Below are 19,667 nucleotides of genomic sequence, written 5' to 3' on the forward strand. Positions count from 1 at the left end.
AAGAGTTGGGACATGATGAGAATGTGACAGAGAAGAACAGTGTGAAAGGTTACATAAGAAGTGAAGCGGAAAGTGTCAAATAGCAGAGGAAAGGGCAGCAGAAATGCTTTTTCTTAAATATAGAAAGAGCTGACAGAACATTCTATCTCTAAACCACTCATTTTGTTTGCTCTGTAGGTATTTTTTAAAATTAATTGTATGTATGTGCCATGTTTTTAGGTCACATTCTATAAAGGTGACTTTCTAATCTTTACTCCTTAAGCTGTAAAAATAAAACCTCCCAGCAAGTATTGATATACCACTTCATGCATTTTAGGGAAATAATTTTTGCATGCATACAAAATATTTAATGTTTAGATATAATTTGAGAACAAAAATATATTACTTGAAAATGATCTTTTCTAATTAAAATGTAGACATTTAGGAAGGCTTAAATTCTTTGTCACCTATGCAGTAATTCCATCTGGATGCGCCTCATTCCACGGGTGTGTAGGCTTGCTGTCCAATATAATATGTAACTATTACTACTATCAAAAGTGCATAAACCAATCAGCCACATGCATTTCCTTTTTTTTTTTTTTCTTTTCTTTTTTTGAGACAGAGTCTCGCTCTGTTGCCAGGTGCCAGGCTGGAGTGCAGTGGTGTGATCTCGGGTCACTGCAACCTCCGCCTCCTGGGTTCAAGCAATTCTCCTGCCTCAGTCTCCCGAGTAGCTGGGACTACAGGCACGTGCCACCATGCCCAGCTAATTGTTGTATTTTTAGTAGAGACGGGGTTTCACCATGTTGGTGAGGATGATCTTCATCTCTTGACCTCGTGATCCGCCTGCCTTGGCCTCCCAAAGTGCTGGGATTACAGCCATGAGCCACTGAGCCTGGCCTCATTTTCAAAATTCCAAATGAAAAATAAAAAATAAAATGTGTTAGCAAGCTAGCATTACTGTGAAATAAAGTTCTCAGCGTGGTCTTAGTTTTGTGTATAAAATAATAAGATATCGTGACAGTTAACTTAGGTTGTACTGAAGGAAAAAAAAAAAAAAAACATTAACCAAGGTACAGTCTTAGGGAGAGAATCCACCATTAGACGTTATATAAAATTAGTGCACACCTCAGGACCAATTTCTTTTCTTGTAAAATCTGTGAGGAGATATGTGATAAATGTTATGTTCTGCCACCATTAAACTCTACTAATTCTGCTTATATTAATAGCACCATATGTGGCATTTTTACTCAAAATGCCAAGTAATAACTTTTCAATAATAGCAAAATAGCAATAATTGTAATTCAAATAGTGTTCTAAAACAAAGAACAACAAGTTTGGGAATAAATAATTGCTGAACTGATTGACCCAATTTGAAATGAAAGTGTTCCTATAGTGTGTATTTTCACACTTCTATAAAGAATACCTAATACTGGGTAATTTATAATAAAATAAGTTTAATTGACTTACAGTTCTGAATGGCTGAGAAGGCCTTAGGAAACTTACAGTCACAATGAAAGGGAAATGGGAAGGAAGGAATGTGTTACATGGCAGTAAGAGAGAGACTGAAGGGGGAAGTATTACTGTGAAATCATCAGTTCTCATGAGAATGCCCTCACTATCACAAGAACAGCATGAGGGAAACTGCCCCATGTTCCAGTCACCTCCCACCAGGTTTCTCCTTACACACATGGAAATTATAATTCAACATGAGATTTGGGTGGGGATGCAGAGTCAAACTGTATCATTCCACCCCTGCCCTCTCCCAAATCTCTTGTTGTTTCAACATTTCAAAACAAATTATGCCTTCTCAATAGTTTCCCAAAGTCTTAAATCATTCCAGTATTAACTCAAAGTTCAAGTCCAGAGTTTCATCTGAGATAAGGCAAGTCCCTTAAACCTGTGAGCTTGTAAAATCAAGCACAAGTTCTTATTTCCAACATACAATAAGGGTACAGACATTAGATAAATACACCCATTCCATATGTCATAAATTGGCCAAAATAAAGGTGCCACAGATCACATGCAAGTCCAAAACCCAGCAGGGCAGTCATTATATCTTAAAGCTCCAAAATAATCTAATTTGACTCCATGTCTCACATTCAGGGCACACTGATGCAAAAGGTGGGCTTCTAGTGCCTTGGGAAGCTCTAGCCCTGTGGCTCTGCAGGGTAGAGCCCCTGCAGCTCTGCAGCGTAGAGTCCCTGCAGCTGCTTTCACAGGCTAGCATTGAGTGCTTGTGGCTTTTCCATGCACATGGTGCAAGCTGTCTGTGGATGTATCATTCTGGGGTCTGGAGGAGACAGGGCCCTCCTTTCATACCTCCACTAAGCAGTCCCAATTGGGAACTCTATGTGGCAACTCCATTCCCTTTTTTTTTCCCTCTGCATTATTCCAGAAGATGTTTTCCATGAGGGCTCCACCCCTGCCACAGACTTCTGCCTGGACATTCACAGCATTTTCCTCTGACACCTAGGTGGAGGCTCCCAAAGCTCAATTGTTGTCTTCTATGTACCTGCAGGCCTGACACGACATGTAAGCTACCAAGGCATGGGGCTTGCACCCTCTGAAGCAATGTCCTAACTGTATGTTGGCCCCTTTTAGCCATGGCTATAGCTAGAGTGGCTGGGACACAGGGTGCCATGTCCTGAGACTGAACAGAACAGTGGGGACCTGGTCCCAGCCCAGAAAACCATTTTTGTCCTCCAGATCTCCAGGCCTGTGATTTGAGAAGCTGCCATGAAGATCCCTAAAATGCCCTGGAGACATTCCCCATTGTCTTGGCTATTAATATTTGGCTTTTCATTTCTTATGCAAATTTGTGTAGCCAGCTTGAATCTTCTTCCAGAAAATGGGATTTTCTTTTCTACCACATGGTCAGGCTGCAAATTCTTCAGAATTTATTCCCTGCTTCCCTTTTAAATATAAATTCAGATCTTAAATAATGTCTTCATGAATGCATGTGACTGACTACACACTTTCAGAAAAAGCCAGATCCCATCTTGAATGTTTTGCTGCTTATATGTTTCTTCTGCCAGATACCCTAAATAATATTCCTTAAGTTCAAAGTTCCACAAATCTCTAGGGCAGGGGCAAAATGTGACCGGTCATTTTGCTAAAGCGTATCAAGAGTGATTTTTGTTCCAGTTCCCAAAAAGTTCTTCATCTCCATCTGAGAACACCTCAGCCTGGAGTTCATTGTATCACTACCAGCATTTTGGTGGAAACCATTCAAAAAGTGTCTAGGAAGTTCTAAACTTTTTGTCATCTTCCTGTTTTCTTCTGAGCCCTCCAAACCGTTCCTACCTCGGACTGTTACCAGTTCCAAAGTTGCTTCCACATTTTCAGATTATCATTTTAACAGTACTCCACTATCTCAGTAACAATTTCCTGTATTAATTTATCACACTGCTAGAAAGATACTACCTTAGACTGGATAATTTATAAAGAAATGAGGCTTACATGACTCCCAGTCCTGAATGGCTGTGGAGGAGAGGCCTCAGGAAACTTATATTTATGGTGGAAGTTGATGGAGAAGCATGGTGAATCTTATATGCAGCAGTATGCAGACAGAAGGTAAAGGGAAGTGCCACTTTTAAACCATCAGATCTCTTGAGAACTCACTCTCAGGAGAACAGCATGAGAGAAACTGCCCCCATGAGCTGGTTAACTCCTGCCAGGACCTTCCCTCAACACATGGGGATTACAATTTGACATGAGTTTTGGGTGGGGACACAAGAGCCAAACCATATCAACTAGGTGGGTAGGCAGACATGAGCAAGGCAGGAGACGACCTCCCCCAGGAATGTCAGTTGACCATCAGGTGATGGTCAGGTGGCTGTTAAGCTGTTTCTCTAAAATAATAATTGGTAGCAGCCAGTGCCAGGAAAAGATAGTCTCCCAACAGATAGAAAACACTTGAAGCTGGTGATCAGTACCTTTCTAATAGAGCTCAGAAGTTGGGCAGGAGGGCTGAAGCATGCACATTAAGAGGCAAATGGTAGTATTTAACCAGTACATGACCTTCCTCGGGGAATGTTTAACTGGCAAGGGAAAAATGCATCAAGTCAGTATGCATACAACTTCAGTAAACATGTTGCGCATGCAGCCACTCCCAAATGCACTGGCAGGCCACTATGGACGTGGACAGCCTGTCCCAAAAGAAAAAAATCAAGGGAGGGGAATCACAAACTCCCAAATCATGCCAATGAATAAAACCGCAAGTCAACAGAGGAACAGGGCACTTGGATCTTTCTGGTTGCCCAGTTAGCAGTCTTCCAAGAGTGTTTTGCTTGCTTTCATTCCTGCTCTAAAACTTAATAAGCTCTCACTGCTGCTCTAAGTTATGTCAGTCTCTCCCTCTGCCTTAAACATACTTTTGCCCCTAGATCACATTATTTCCTCTGGGGAGGTGAGGGCTGAGTTACCACAGACCCAAATGGATTCACTGCTGTTAACAAAAGCATTTGTGCTCTTTACCAAAAATGTTTGGTTCTTCCTTTCTTTGGACACCTGCTGGGGTGTACTTTTCTTGCCTGGAGAAAATTATTTGCTTTGACTAATGAAATGTAAACTCAAAGAACCAATCAAGTAATCGTATTCTCTGCCCTTGCTGTTGTGGTCAGAGAAAAAACACATGAGGAGAAACATTCGTTAGTCAATGAAAACAATAAACAGAGTCCACTTGCTTATGTATATTAGATATGTAGATATGAAGAGTAAAGAAATAAAAGTTTAATGGTTTGCTCCTGCAGTATTCCCTATCCTTTTCTGGCTGATGTATTTAGAAAAAAATATTTTAGTAAATATCTTATTCTAAAAGTCCTCTGGACAATTGTTGAAAGAAAATAGTATTTAAAAATACATTAAAACATGGTAAGAAAGACCTTATTCAGGACCACTGCCATAGGTATAGAAATCATTGCAATGAGATCGTGCAGTAGCAGAGAGATATTGGGCTCAACTACAAATAAAGCATGGACAAGTGGGACTTTATAGCCAGGAGCAGGGTCGGGGTCACTGGATAGAAAATTGCTAGGAGAAAACATCATAGATAAGGCGAATTCTGGCTAAATCAAACTAACTTGATTCTTGCTGAAGACAAGTCAGGGTCAGCAGACATCACCTGGGGTATGGTGTAGGATGAGAAACCTGATGAGGTATCAAGGTAGATCATTTATCGAAGGTAGATGGATTTTTGCTGAAGTGACTTAGCATGTTTCTTTATTAAAAAGTGATTTTATAAGGAGTATACAAATGAGCCTAGGAGAAGTTTCAGAAGCCTGATGCAAGCTTGACCAAGCAAAGAATCTTTTCAGTCCCCACTATTGTTCAGAAGCAGCAGCATTTTTCCTTCCTTTGTATAATATAAGTTCTTTTACTCATTTGGTCACCTTTAGTCTATTAAGTACAATTTGAATTATCTATTGGAACTTGGTAGTAGAGAATATGTAAACATATGTACCGGACAATATATGTTGTCAGGTCTTTAATGAGGAGCACTTAATTTCTATACAATTTGTGGTGTACTTATCAGAGTTATTGTAAAATACTGTTTTGTTTTTTAACGCTTTCATGGTAATACAAAGTAAGGGTTTCTATAATCCATTGAACGAATTCAGGGGTTTCTATCTAATCTTTTGGCTTCGCTGAGCCACACTGGAAGAAAAATAATTGTCTAGGGATACACATAAATTACACAAATATAAATGATACCTGAAGAGCTATTAATAAAAATCACCAATCTTACCATATTTTAAGAACATTTACAAGTTTGTGTTGGGACACATTCAAAGCCATCCTGGGCCCCATATAGCCTGTGGCCTATGGGTTGGACAAGCTTGAATTAGATTGTTTCAAAAAAAAGGAATAAAAAAATCCTCTTTGAAAGGGATAAGCATTGGTCATCACATGATCTGCAAAACTGTAATTTTTGAGAATTGTCTAATATGTAAAATCTAAATATAGATATCATTCTGATGTTTAAATGTCATAGCAAGATTAGTAAGACTATTCATACGTTATCACATTTTTATCTTAATTTTTAAATGCCAGATGGGAGGCATGTTTACTTAGCATTTTAAGTGTTTGACCTAAACTGATAAGGAGGAAACTGATTACATATCCCTTGTAGCAATCTCCAGTGGACTGAGAAAGCAGCACAGTATTATTATTAACTACTGTTACTACTGAGAAAAAAATGAAGACACTTAAGCAATCCGCATAGGCAGCTTCTTTCTTGGAGGCATTATGGTGCTGTTTCAGTGGGCAATGACACCTTTTATCAAGACCTCCTGAGTAAATTGTCCTTCTTTTGTAATATGTTTGACTCCCTGCAGCTTTGAGAGAATTCAGAAAAATATGAGCCATAATTTTCAGTTGTAATGTGTAAGTATTTGAATTTCATGAGTCAGGAAGTTAAAACTACATTTCAAGGACAAAAGATTTTTAAACAAATCACCATCCTGAAGTAATTCTCTCTATATATAGGTCAAAGTCCAATTTTCAGTTGTTAATAAAATATTTAAGGCTATGCTAAAACTGCAATTGCTTATTCCTAGGTAGATTGCTAAAAAGAAATTTACTATGGTTAATAATGTTTTACAGGGTACTTTATACCATGAGAGTCCCATGCCCCTATAAAGTCATAATATTCTAATTTTTATTGGAAACTCATGTTTAATTAAGTCATGGTGTATAAGCCTTCTTGATGTAAAACTTTGAACCTCAGTGTTTTCACTCCAAGCCTGTGACTTTTAACTTTAAAACATACATGCTTCGAAAGCCAGCCAGGCACAAATACAGTATCCTGAGAAGCTGTCTGGAATAAGATAAGTTGAACTGCATTGTAATCAAAACGTATTATTAAATGTGCCTGTATGTGTTTGTTGTGTGGGAGAGAGATAAATTTGTATTGTGACCAAAAGTTCTCTGGAAAGAAATTTGTAGGAAAGAGACTTTATTTCGGTGATCAGTTTTTAAACCATGGATATACAGCCTATGGTTTAAAGCTAAGACACATTTCAGAAAACAAAGACAGGGTTAGGGTTTTTGTTACTAATTCCCACCTAACTTCCCAATCAGCTGTGTTCATGCAAATGAGGGATTTAATTGCTTAATTCTGATTGGTCAAAACAGATGAGTCCTGACTGTTATATACACTGATTGGTTGGTTCAGGTGAGCTGTGATTGGTTGATTTCTAAGCCCCAAACCAGAAGTTTCTGTCAGATGTTTCTTTCAAAGGGCTGGTACTCAAGGGCCAGTGTGGGGGTGGGGTAGCAGGCAAAGGGTGATAATTCTAGCAGCAGTTTATCTTGGCACTAAGAACAAGATCTGGTTTTGCTTCATTGTTGTATTAGTTCGTTTCCACACTGTTGATAAAGACATACCTGAGACTGGGTAATTTATAAAGAAGAAGAGATTTAATGGACCCATAGTTCCACATGGCTGAGAAGGCCTCTCAATTATGACAGAAGGTGAAAGGCAGGTATTACATGGCAGCAGACAAGAGAGAATTGAAAGCCAAGAGAAAGGGGTTTCTGCTTGTAAAAACCATCAGATCTCGTAAGACATTCACTACCATGAGAACAGCATTGGAAAGACCTGCCCCATGATTTTAATGTCTCTCACCAGGTCCATCCCACAACACGTGGGAAACTACCATTCAAGATGAGATTTGGGTGATGATTCAGCCAAACCATATCACTCCATCCCTGGCCCCTCTCAAATCTCATGTCTTCACATGTTAAAAGCAATCATGCCATACCAGCAGTCCCTCAGATTCTTAACTCATTTCAGTATTAACTCAAAAGCTCACAGTCCAAAGTCTCATCTGCAACAAAGCAAGTTCCTTCCACTTATAAAATCAAAAGCAAGTCAGTTACTTCCTAGACACAACGAGGGTACAGGCAATGGCTCTATGTACTCATTCCAAATAAGAAAAAATGGCAAAAACAAAGGGACTAAAGGCCCCATGCAAGTCCGAAATCCAGTGCGTCAGTCAACTTAAAGCACCAAAATGATTTTCTTTGACACCATGTCTCACATCCAAGTCATGCTAATGCAAGAGGTGGATTCCCATGGTCTTGGGCAGCTCCACCCCTGTGGCTTTGTAGGGTACAGCCTCCCTCCTGGCTGTTTTCATAGCTTGGCATTGAATGTCTTCAGCTTTTTCAGGCATGCAGTGCAAACTGTCAGTAAATCTGCATTCTGGGATCCAGAGGACAGTGGCTCTCTTCTCACAGCTTCAGTAGACAATGAGCCAGTGGCAACTCTTTGTGGGGACTTCAACCCCACACGTCCCTTCCACACTGCCCTAGCAGAGGTTCTCCATGAGGGCCCTGACCCTGCAGCAAACTTTTGCCTGGACATCCAGGCATTTCCATGTATCCTTGGAAATCTAGATGGATGTTCCCAAACCTCAGTTCTTGACCTCTGTGCACCCACAGGCTCAACACCGTGTGAAAGCTGTCAAGGCTTGGGGCTTGTACCCTGTGAAGCCACGGCCTGAGCTATATCTTGGCTGCTTATTGCTATGGTTGGAGCAGCTGGGACGCAAGGCATCAAGTTCCTAGGCTGCACATGGAAGGGGGTCCTGGACCTGGCCCATGAAACTTTTATTTTTTCTCCTAGGCCATGTGGCCTATGATGAGAGGGGATGCCATAAATGTCTCCCCCATTGTCTTGGTGATTAACTTTTGGCTCCTCATTACTTATGCAAATTTCTGCAACTGGCTTGAATTTCTCCTCTGAAAATGGGTGTTTCTTTTCTATTGCATCGTCAGGCTGCAAATTTTCTAAACTTTTATGCTTGTCTCACTTTTATTTTTATTTATTTTTTTTTTTTGAGACGGAGTTTTCGCTCTTATTACCCAGGCTGGAGTGCAATGGCGCAATCTTGGCTCACCGCAACCTCCGCCTCCTGGGTTCAGGCAATTCTCCTGCCTCAGCCTCCCAAGTAGCTGGGACTACAGGCATGCACCACCACGCCCAGCTAATTTTTGTATTTTTAGTAGAGACGGGGTTTCACCATGTTGACCAGGATGGTCTCGATCTCTTGACCTCGTGATCCACCCGTCTCGGCCTCCCAAAGTGCTGGGAGGCACCTAAACCATATCAATTACAGAAAAGAAGATCCTGTAATGCTTTGACATCTTTTTGAGAACACAGAGTATGTGACTGCTTCATCACCTAGGCATGGCCACCTGGTTTTATCTTACTTATTTCGGTTAGTTATAGGGAGTCCGTTTTGTCTGTCAATGAGGGACATGTTTAACAGGATGAAGCAGAAAAAATGATCAGGGTGTTGGCACTTTGTCTTAAAAGCAAAGTTAGTGTTGCCTACTCAAATCGCAGTTTCTCTCGTGTGGACAAAAATTGTGTAACCGTGCTTAGTCCTCCACCTTCTACTTCAAACAATTAAATTAGGGAAGACACACAAACAATGACAGGTAACATAGAATGTTCAGCAGCTGATGGCACAGTAGCCTGAGCTTAACCAGACAAGCTTAAGACTGACTAAAGACTGATAAGGGCAAAGTTGATGCTGTTTATTGGAACTAAAACAGGGACTCACAGTTAAATTCAACGTGAGCAAATGGGGGAAACCTGAAGAGAGAAGAAAGGCACAGAAAAAGAGGCAGAGGTAAGGGGAGAGATTTTAAAAAAAAGTGTCGAAAATAGTAAGAGAATTTCCAGCTTCTTAGAGACAAAGAGAAAATCCTAGTTATCTAAATTTCCACCACTTCTCAATTACAGGTCCATTGAGGCACATTTGTACTAAGGCTCTGTCTTTAGGTCACCAGAAACTGTGTGTGTGTGTGTGTGTGTGTGTGTGTGTGTGTGTGCGTGCGTGTACTTTAAAAATGTTCTTCTTTTGAACGGAATTTCTAGTTACCACAGCTGAAAAAAGAATATTACAAACAATACTTATAGGTGTGAAAGACTAAAAGAGTTTTTCCTTTCCTAAAAATGATGAATGACCAAATCTATCAGCTGAGAAGTAACAGTGCTAATAAACTCGTATTCCATTTCTAAAGCATCTTTAACCATAGGACTCAACACCTCCTTGCATAAAGCTGCCATTTAAACTGGTAGAAGCCCATCTTCACACATATTACTAAAGGGAACTTGGGGGCGTTGGAATCATCTTGGGAATCACAGAGTTTGCTAGGGCATCAGTATTCCTTCTGCCTCCATTATTGAATGTGAATGTGTGTGGCATGGGCATTACAGCTGTCTCCTACCCCTATTTCCCATATTTCTAATACTGATGAATTGCTTAAACTGCCTTATGCCTTCATTTTACTAAATGGAGAATTGTCTGTTATTTGACAATTGTTGTTGCTGAACTGTCAGAAAGTTGTGAGTGGACCTTTCTTAATGGAGGCCAGGTGTTTGGGGCCTGTGGGTATTAAAAAATTTAGCCATAATTGGATTCTTCTCATTAATACGCTACAGGTAGCTAGCACTTAAATTCTCATCACCCAAAGAAACCAATGTCAGTTTGTGTTTAAAAGAGAAGTGTCCAAAACTAGCAGAAAGAGGGCAATGGCCTGGCTTTAGAAATGTAAGGTAACTTAAGTCAATGGGAATTGCTCTGTTCCCAGATTTTCTGCTTCGTAGGTGGAACAAAACTCTTAAGAATGAAAGAAGAGAAAAATAAAAAGCAAGGAGAGTGGGTGCCGTCACTCTTAGACTTAAGTAGTACAACAATTTCTCAAGGTAAAACCTGAATCATCTGCATCAGAATCACCTGGTAGGTTTGTTAAAAATGTGGATTCCTGAGGATTTCTGGAATTTGGGGGAATAGATGGTAGGAATCTACAATCAAAATGATCCATGCCTGTGATCCTTATGCATGCTACACTTTGAGAACGTTCTTAGTATTATTTTTTCATTGCTTTATTATGTATTTATAAAAAAATCTACCTTTTTCCTTGCTCGATTTAGCTTTTTTAAAAACTTTTAAGTAAACACTTTAGAAATATCATTAAAGCAAGGCATTTGCCTAGAATTGATCTAATCCAGTATTCTTTTTACTAGAGGAGACTAGGGGAAAGACTATCATGAAGAGATATCTAAATTTGCTTCTAATTTTCTTGATGATTATTCTGGGTTTTAGAGAAAGAATGTTCAATAATTGTTTAATTAATTTTAATACAGTGGCTTTCCATATGCAACATTTCAGAAGCATGATTCATCATAAAGTATATTCTATCCTTTAATAAAATGAAAATCTAGGCTGGGAGCAGTGGCTCATACCTGTAATCCAAGCATTTTGGAAGGCAAAGTGGGCGGGTCATTTGCGGTCAGGCGTTCGAGACCAGACTGGACAACATGGTGAAACTCCATCTCTACTAAAAATAAAAATTGGCCAGATGTGGTGGCACATGTCTGTAATCCCAGCTACTCAGAGGCGGAGGCAGGAGAATTCCTTTACTCCAAAAGGCAGAGGTTGCAGTGAACTGAGATCATAACACTGCACTCCAGCCTGGGTGACAGAGCAAGACTCCGTATGTCTCAAATAAGTTAAAAAAAGAGAAAATGTAAGAATCTCTAAAATCACTAAAGCATAGATTAAGCTGATAAAAACTTAGTGCAATTGAAAGTGCTCTGAAGATCAGTAAAGTCACTAATAACTATTATTTGTGATAATTCTACAAACATCCAATGAAAATTATTAAAAACAAAAAATGTACTGTGAAGATTCATTAAGTTACGTAGCTAGAGATATAAGGATCGATATTTCTATGTCACAAACTGAGACCTTTGAGGAATCTGTGAAGCAAAACGGAAGATCTCAAATAAGTGTTTTTTTTTGAAAACAATAATGTAAGATCACATCAAAGACTTAAATCTAAATTAGATTTAAAAGGTTTCACTGAGTTTGCAAAGTTTAGTAAACAGAAGAATGAGTGATGGGATATTTAAACATGAGAAAAATAAGAGCAAATAGCAAGTGTGAAGAGCCATGACCTGTTTGGAGAAGAAAGAGGCCTACAGTGTAAAGTCATAGAGAAAGGAATGATCATGTATCAAAGTGCTTTCAGTTGCAGTAAATTTACCAAAAAATTATGAAAAAGGTAAACTACAGATGATTTAAACAAAAAAAAATTATTTATCATAATAAGTTTTTCAAAGATGGGATAATATTAAGATTTTCTCAGTGGCTCAAAGGCAACACAGTTCCAGGATCTTTTTGTTTTACTTTCTGCTATCACTAGCATGTTAGCTATTTCTCCTTAATTAATTTCATTAATAGTCACCAAGTGGCTGCTGAATTTCTAAGTTTTATATCCTGATGGAAGTTTCTATAACCTGAAAAGGGATTCTTTTCTTGTCTCTATTTTTGGAATTAAGATAATTTTTTCATTACTCAAAATCACATATACATTTGCAAAACAATTCCCGGTAAAAAAGTGTGAAATTACTATTTTTAAGCTAATCTTTTCAAGATTTACCACATTTAAAGACGTGGCCTCCTCTGAGGCACAAAGTCACGAGATATCTGAGCTAATTTGGGGTCCTGAGTCCAGATATAAGATAGGTTTTTGGTAAGATCACAGTATCTTCCATATTTATGCTAGAAACCAACATATGTTTCTGTATTATTGAGTCGCTAAAATGTAATAACCTCATAACAACACATTAGGATGGGTTCAACAGTGTAAATAGCAATTATTAACTAAGGTTTTGCCCCTAAACAACTTATATATTTAGAGTCAATCATTGTTACACTTCTCTGTCAAAATTGCCAGCCCAACTCTTAGGTATCAGAAATGTCTAATAGGCAAAAAATTAAGGAACATGTCAAATGTCTGTTTTTAATCGTGGCATTCATTTTACATTTTCTATATTTATATTTTAAATTGCTACTTTTAAATGACTGCATCTAAAAATGATTTGTAAAGCCCATTACATGAACAACACAGAATGCATCAATTTAAAATATAAATTAATTCTGCAAATTATACTGTGTATGTGAGTCTGTATGCATCCCAGAGAGAAAGATAGAGAAAGAAAAGAGACAGATTACAACTCTGGAAATGAAAGGCTAAACTACGCACATTTAATTGAGCCTAAGTTGGGGGATTTGAATCAGCATTTTATTTCATTGACTTTCACTTCTTATGTGACTTTGAAGATTACACTTAAGTGAGGGTGTAAACACACTCTCTTGTCCTCTCTCTCCGAGTCTCTCTCTCACACACACACACACAATTTATTTTCTTCTTCCTCCACACTTCCACTTTCCTTTCTCTTCTCCTTTCTCTTACCCTTTCCCTTCATTTTTCTTTACTTTCCTTTCTCCTCCTCTTCCATTTGCAGCCATCTAATGCAGATCCAAACGAAGTATTTCACCCAATGTGATTCCCACTGCAAAGATCACAAGCACAAATCCAAGACAACTGAACAACCACAAAAACAAGACAACTGAACAACCACAAAAAAGTTACAGTGAACAAAATGCTGATTTATTGTCCCTATCTAGAAATAATTTTATTATTTTTCAAAATGGCACTAAAATGCAAAAGTGACATAAGGTCTTCTTAAGAATAGAGATTTATCTTGTAACTCATACTCCCTTAAGGTGTGACTACATTTACACTGAGGGCTGCTTAACCAGAGCAGTAGTGTTGCCATTATGACCTCCATGTTACCAGGAAAAAACTCAATCCTAAGCAGGGTAGATAACTAATGAGCAGACGTTGTGTGGCCTAAAAGAAAACAAAATGATGTATAACCTGGACTTTTTTTTCACAATAGCAAACTGATTGAAGTTTATGCAGTCATGCTCTGCATAATGACATTTTGGTCAGTGACATACCACATAGCAAATGGCGAGGTCATAAAATTATAACATGTTTCTACTGTACCTTTTCTATGTTTAGATTACATTTAGAGAGAAAATACTCACCATTGTGGTCCAGTTGCCTATAGCATTCAGTACAGTGACATGCTATACAGGTTTGTAGCCTAGGAGTCATAGGCTATATCATACGTTCCAGTATGTAGTAGACTGTCCATTTTAGGTTTGCAAAACTACACTTTATAATGTTCACACAATTACAAAACCTCCTAATAACACATTTCTCAAAATGTACCTCACTGTTAAGTGACTCATGACTGCATGTGTTTGCATTTAATGCGTGAAAATACTTAAAATACAGAATAGATATCAGTGTTGACAATTGATACTATATAGAAATGAAAGTTCAGTGTCTGAATGCTTTGGTGTTAAAAAACATAGTGAAGAGGTAATATGGTAACAAGAAAGATTTTCAGATACCTAGACTTTGATTTAGAACTATTCCAAGACTGTTGATGAAAAGTACTAACACTATATTAAAAACTATGACAAGAAAAAAATTTCTGGTTATTAGTACCAAAGAACTCTGGGGAAACCTATTGAACAAAATTAAATGTTTGGAAATGATAACAGTATGGACTCTGAAGCTTATAGTCATTCTATTTTTGTATTTATATGATAAGCATATAATCTCTAACTTTCAAGAGGATTAATACAAAATATTGAGTTATTCATCTTACATTCAAATAATCTGAAGTCTGTATCTTTAATGTTTTCAGACATCCAATGACACCTTTGAAATTCCTCTAATGTTGACTGGAAATGTAGTGTTACGGAAGAGGCTCAACTATGAAGATAAGACCCGCTACTTTGTCATAATCCAAGCCAATGTGAGTATTCAATTCCTTTTAAACTTCTTCTGTGAAATGATGAAGTAAAAAACTCATCCAAGATGTATCAGATACTCTTGGAGATATCTGTGTCGTTCACTTCTTCATCAGGGCACTCCTACCTTAATGGTAGTTATATATAATATTCTTTTAGATGGGGAAAGGGATAGAACAGGTATTTTCATGCACTGTATTCTTTGACCTCTAAATTATTCTTATGTATTACCCATGATCCAATATTTTTAGCCTATTCTGAAATATTTTTCAAAATAGGATCCAGCAAATAGCTGCAGCAGAATCACCTTGGGTACATATTAAATATACATATTTTTGGACCCTACCTCAGATGTTCTGAATAAAAATCTCAGATGATGGAAGTGGAATACCTACATATTTACTTAGTTCATCAGGATACTCTAAGGTACAACAGAGGCAAAGAATCATTGCCTAATTGGTCGTGTTTTTCCTCATGGCATTCACTTACTGAGTAATTGTTCACTAGATATCAGCTAATATGCCCATAACTGAAGTTTATGCCAATGTATGTAGATAACAATAACAGAACATCTAAAATACAATTGCTTATAAAACATAGACATTTATTATATTTATTATTAGTGGAAGTTCAATAAAATTTCTAGAATTATGTGGCTCAGTGCTTGGTTTGACAGTTCAATTATCTCACCAGGGACTTAGGTTCTTTCCATCCTTATACTTCTCTGTTCTCTAAAATGTGCCTATTTTCTCAATACCTTATCAACTGGGAGCTAGTTGTATACCATGGCTATAAGTGTCACAATGGCATTTCCAGTTTGAATGCAGCAGGTGGAAAGGATAGCAAAACTAGGATTTTCTTCTATGTTTATTGCCTCTTCCTTCTTTGATCTGAGAAGACACTCTGAGTTCTCTCCCACCTAACATCTCCTTCCAGACTTGTATCACCTGATACAGCATGTTAGGAAGGAAAGTTGAGGAAGTCTGTATGTGTCAAAATGGAATGTGGTATTCACTTCTCAATTATACTACGTATGGTTCATATCGTGAGACTGGGCACATTGATGAACTGAAAACATTTTTCTTTTCCTACCAAGAAGAATGGGAGTACCATTTGAGAAATGCATTAAAAGGGGAGATCATAGAAGAAGTCCCATATTGAGTGACAAGCTTACATTTTTGAAATTACAGTTAAGAAATGAGCTATCAAGATATGAAAAGTATGGAGAAAACTTAAATGGATATTAATAAGCAAAATAAGCTATTAAGAATACTGGATGATTCCAATATATAACATTCTGGTAAAGGTAAAACTAGTGAAATAGTATAAAGATCAGTGGATACCAGGGATATGGTGGTAAAAGAAGGGATTAATAGAAGGATTAAAAAATATTTTTAGGTCAGTGAAAATACTCTAGATGATACCATAAAGTTGTATAGATATCATTACATTTGTCCAGTGCCATGGAATACACAACACCAAGAATTATCTTTAGAGGATGAACTTTGTTGATTATCATCGTTCATTGTAGATTCATTGATTGCAACCAATGTACAACTTTGATTAGGGATGTTGATAAGGGGGATGATATGCATGTGTGGGGCATGAGTGTATGTACCCTCCTCCCAATTTTTCAATAATCCTAAAACTGCTCTGAAACAATAGTCTTTTCTTTTTTAAAGCAGCTAGACTCTGAAGCCATCCGGTGCCTTTAATGACTCCTAAGCATTGTAATATTGCTTATGTAGCAGAACAGAAAGATAACAAAGGATGATAAAAGGAAAATAACTTCAATTAGCTGTTCTGAAGCAGTTAATGTGAAAAAAATGTGTCACACACTTGTCATTTTCTGGCCTTTCTTAGAGCTATATCACCTGAAACAGAATGTGTATGTGTATAGATAGGTAGGTAGATATATAATTAGGCATATGTAGATAGAGATATATAGGTAGAAATATAGATCTAATTTTTGAAGCTAAGTTTATAAGCTTTTATTTATATTTCTTCAGACTTTAGAAATAATTTATATACAGTTATACATAATATATATTATATATGTATACGTGTGTGTCTATATATTTTAATGTCATGTGACACAGACCAGAGTGAAAACTGTGCATATAGGGAAAAATAAAATCTATTAGGGAGGGCCACTCAGAGTTCCTCAACAACACAGAAAAATTCTTTTTCTGTGTAACTGAAGATGTGAAGAAAGATACAATGTCTTTTTGATAAATTCAGATTGCTATGGAATGTATTCATAAGCCAGTTTCTTATTATGCAATTAAAAAGAGCTGATTTTTAAAAGAAATGCTTGGTAAAAGATTCTGAATTGCTTTCTAGTTTAAAAATATTTATAAAGACATCTGGAACAATTTGTCTCCAACGTGATGGACTACTCATAACTGAGGGAGTGATTAGTTTTTAGCATATAAGGGATAAAATTATAAAATAGTATTATATATGTAAATCACCAAAAGAAAGTGTATCCCAAAGGTGGCAGAAAAAAAGATAAAAAGAAAAAAAGAAAGGAATAGCGTTAGGAAGAAGTTGAAAGAAGATTTGAATTTAAATGCAATAATAGTTTTTATTATAAATTTAAGTCATACAGTACAAAATGTAAATGATAAATATAGAAGACTTTTTTTTTAGTACTTTAAGTTCTGGGGTACATGTGCAGAATGTGCAGTTTTGTTACATAGGTATAAATGCGCCATAGTGGCTTGCTGCAACCATAAGCCTGTCATCTACATTAAGTGTATCTCCTAATGCTATCCCTCCCCTAGCCCTCCACTTCCTCGCAGGCTCTGGTGTGTGATGTTACCCTCCCTGGGTTCAGGGGTTCTCATTGTTCAACTACCACTTATAAATAAGAACATGGATATTTAGTTTACTCTTCCTGTGTTAGTTTGCCATGGATGATAGCTTCCAGCTTCATCCATGCACCTGCAAAGGACATGAACTTATCATTTTTTGTGGCTGCATAGTATTCCATGGTGTTTATGTGCCACATTTTCTTTATCCAGTCTTTCATTGATGGGCATTTGGTTTGGTTCCAAGTCTTTGCTATTGTGAAAAGTGCCACAGTAAACATATGTGTGCCTGCATCTTTATAATAGAATGATTTATAATTCTTTGGATACGTACCCAGTAATGGTTTGCTGGGTCAAATGGTATTTCTGGTTTTCTGGTTCTAGATCCTTGAGGAATTGCCACACTGTCTGCCACAATGGTTGAACTAATTTACACCCCCACCCAATCGTGTAAAAATGTTCCTACTTCTCCACATCCTCTCTAGCATCAGTTGTTTCCTGACTTTTTAATGCTTGCTATTCTAACTGGCCTGAGATGGTATCTCATTGTGGTTTTGATTTGCATTTCTCTAATGACCAGTGATGATGAGCTTTTTTTCCTGTTTTTGTTGACTGTATTAATGTCTTGAGAAGTGTCTGTTCATATCCTTTGCTCACTTTTTGATGATTTTTTTTTGTAAATTTGCTTAAGTTATTGGTAGATTCTGGATATTAGCCATTTGTCAGATGTATAGATGGCAAATTTTTTCTCCCATTCTCTAAGTTGCCTTTTCATTCTGATGATAGCTTCTTTTTGCTGTACAGAAGGTCTTTAGTTTAATTAGATTCCCTTTGTCAATGGATGCTAGCTATCTTTCCTAACAAGATGTAATTCCTAAAATTATAATATCATTATTTCTTTATTAGCTCAATTTTGTATCTTTATGGACTGAAATACTCAAATAAAATGTGTAAGCATTATGAACGTATGTGTTTGTGTATGTAAAATTCATTTTCTATGTTTTATATTTCAACCTTTGTAAACAACTTGTCAGAAATAACCCCTACTCTGACTTTCCCTCAGTTCTGCTTCCTACTGATGTGTGAGGTCATGTTAATTGTAACCCCATTGTTTTAACTCTGCAGTTTCTTGAGCATTTTCTGAGGAGTGAGAGTGAAAGGGAAGGATAATAGGTGATGGTTTATGGGAACTAATATTTATAGTGTTTGACCACAAAAAATGCATACATATTTGTGAATATAAATGATACTATTCTGTCTACTGGTTCGCATAAAAAAAATAAGAATTATTAGGCAAAAGTCTCAAACAAAAAAATGTTTTCAAGAGAATAGAATATCCCACTTCTTTTTGGTTAATGTTCATAGAAACATGATTTTTTTCTTCCCTCAACTTGTATTTTAAACACAGGGAGTACCTATGCAGATTTGTTACATGGGTGTATTGCACTCACGTAGTCAGTGTAGTACTCGTTGGGTAGTTTTCTGAACCATCCCCTCTCCTTGCTGTAGTAGTTCACAGTCTGTTGTTCCCATGTTTATTTTCCTGGGCACTCAGTGTTTAGCTCCCATTGAAAACTGCTATCATATAGTGTTTGATTTTCTGTTCCTGCATTAATTCACTTGGGTTATGGCCTCCAGCTCCATCCATGTTGTTTCAAAAGGACATGATTTTATTCTTTTCTGTGGCTTTGTAGTATCCCATAGTGTATATGCACCACATTTTCTTTATCCAATACACTGTTGATAGGCACCTAGATTGATCCCATGTTTTTGCTATTGCAATAGCATGGCATTTAATCTACACATGCATGTGTCTTTTTGGTAGAATGAACTATTTTTCTTGGATTGTATAGCCAGTAATTGGGATTGCTGGGTTGAATGGGAGCTTGGTTTAAAATTATTTGAGAAGTCTTCAAACTGCTTTCTGCAGTGACGAAATAATTTACATGCCCACCAACGGTGCATAACCATTTCCTTTTTTCTGTAGCCTCACCAGTATATGTAATTTTTTGACTTTTTAATACTAGCCATTCTAACTGGTATGAGATGACATCTCATTATGGTTTTGATTTGCATTTCCCTGATGATAAATGCTGATGAGCATTTTTCATATGTTTGTTGGCTTCATGTATGTCTTCTTTTGAGAAGCGTCTGTTTGTGTTCCTTGCCTCTTTTTAAA

The 19,667-nt window shown here is 37.3% G+C and overlaps 1 protein-coding gene across 1 annotated transcript in view; it reads left to right on the forward strand.

Annotated features, from left to right (window-relative positions):
* Nucleotides 1-19,667, forward strand: part of PCDH15 (protocadherin related 15) — a 1,717,060-nt gene that overhangs the window by 1,231,276 nt on the left and 466,117 nt on the right. The window contains exon 15 of the mRNA XM_074382505.1: nt 14,570-14,680. Coding sequence (XP_074238606.1) covers nt 14,570-14,680 — 111 coding nt within the window. The remainder of the gene's footprint in view (nt 1-14,569; nt 14,681-19,667) is intronic.

Source organism: Saimiri boliviensis, chromosome 12 (genome assembly GCF_048565385.1).
Source record: "Saimiri boliviensis isolate mSaiBol1 chromosome 12, mSaiBol1.pri, whole genome shotgun sequence".
Lineage (NCBI taxonomy): Eukaryota > Metazoa > Chordata > Mammalia > Primates > Cebidae > Saimiri > Saimiri boliviensis.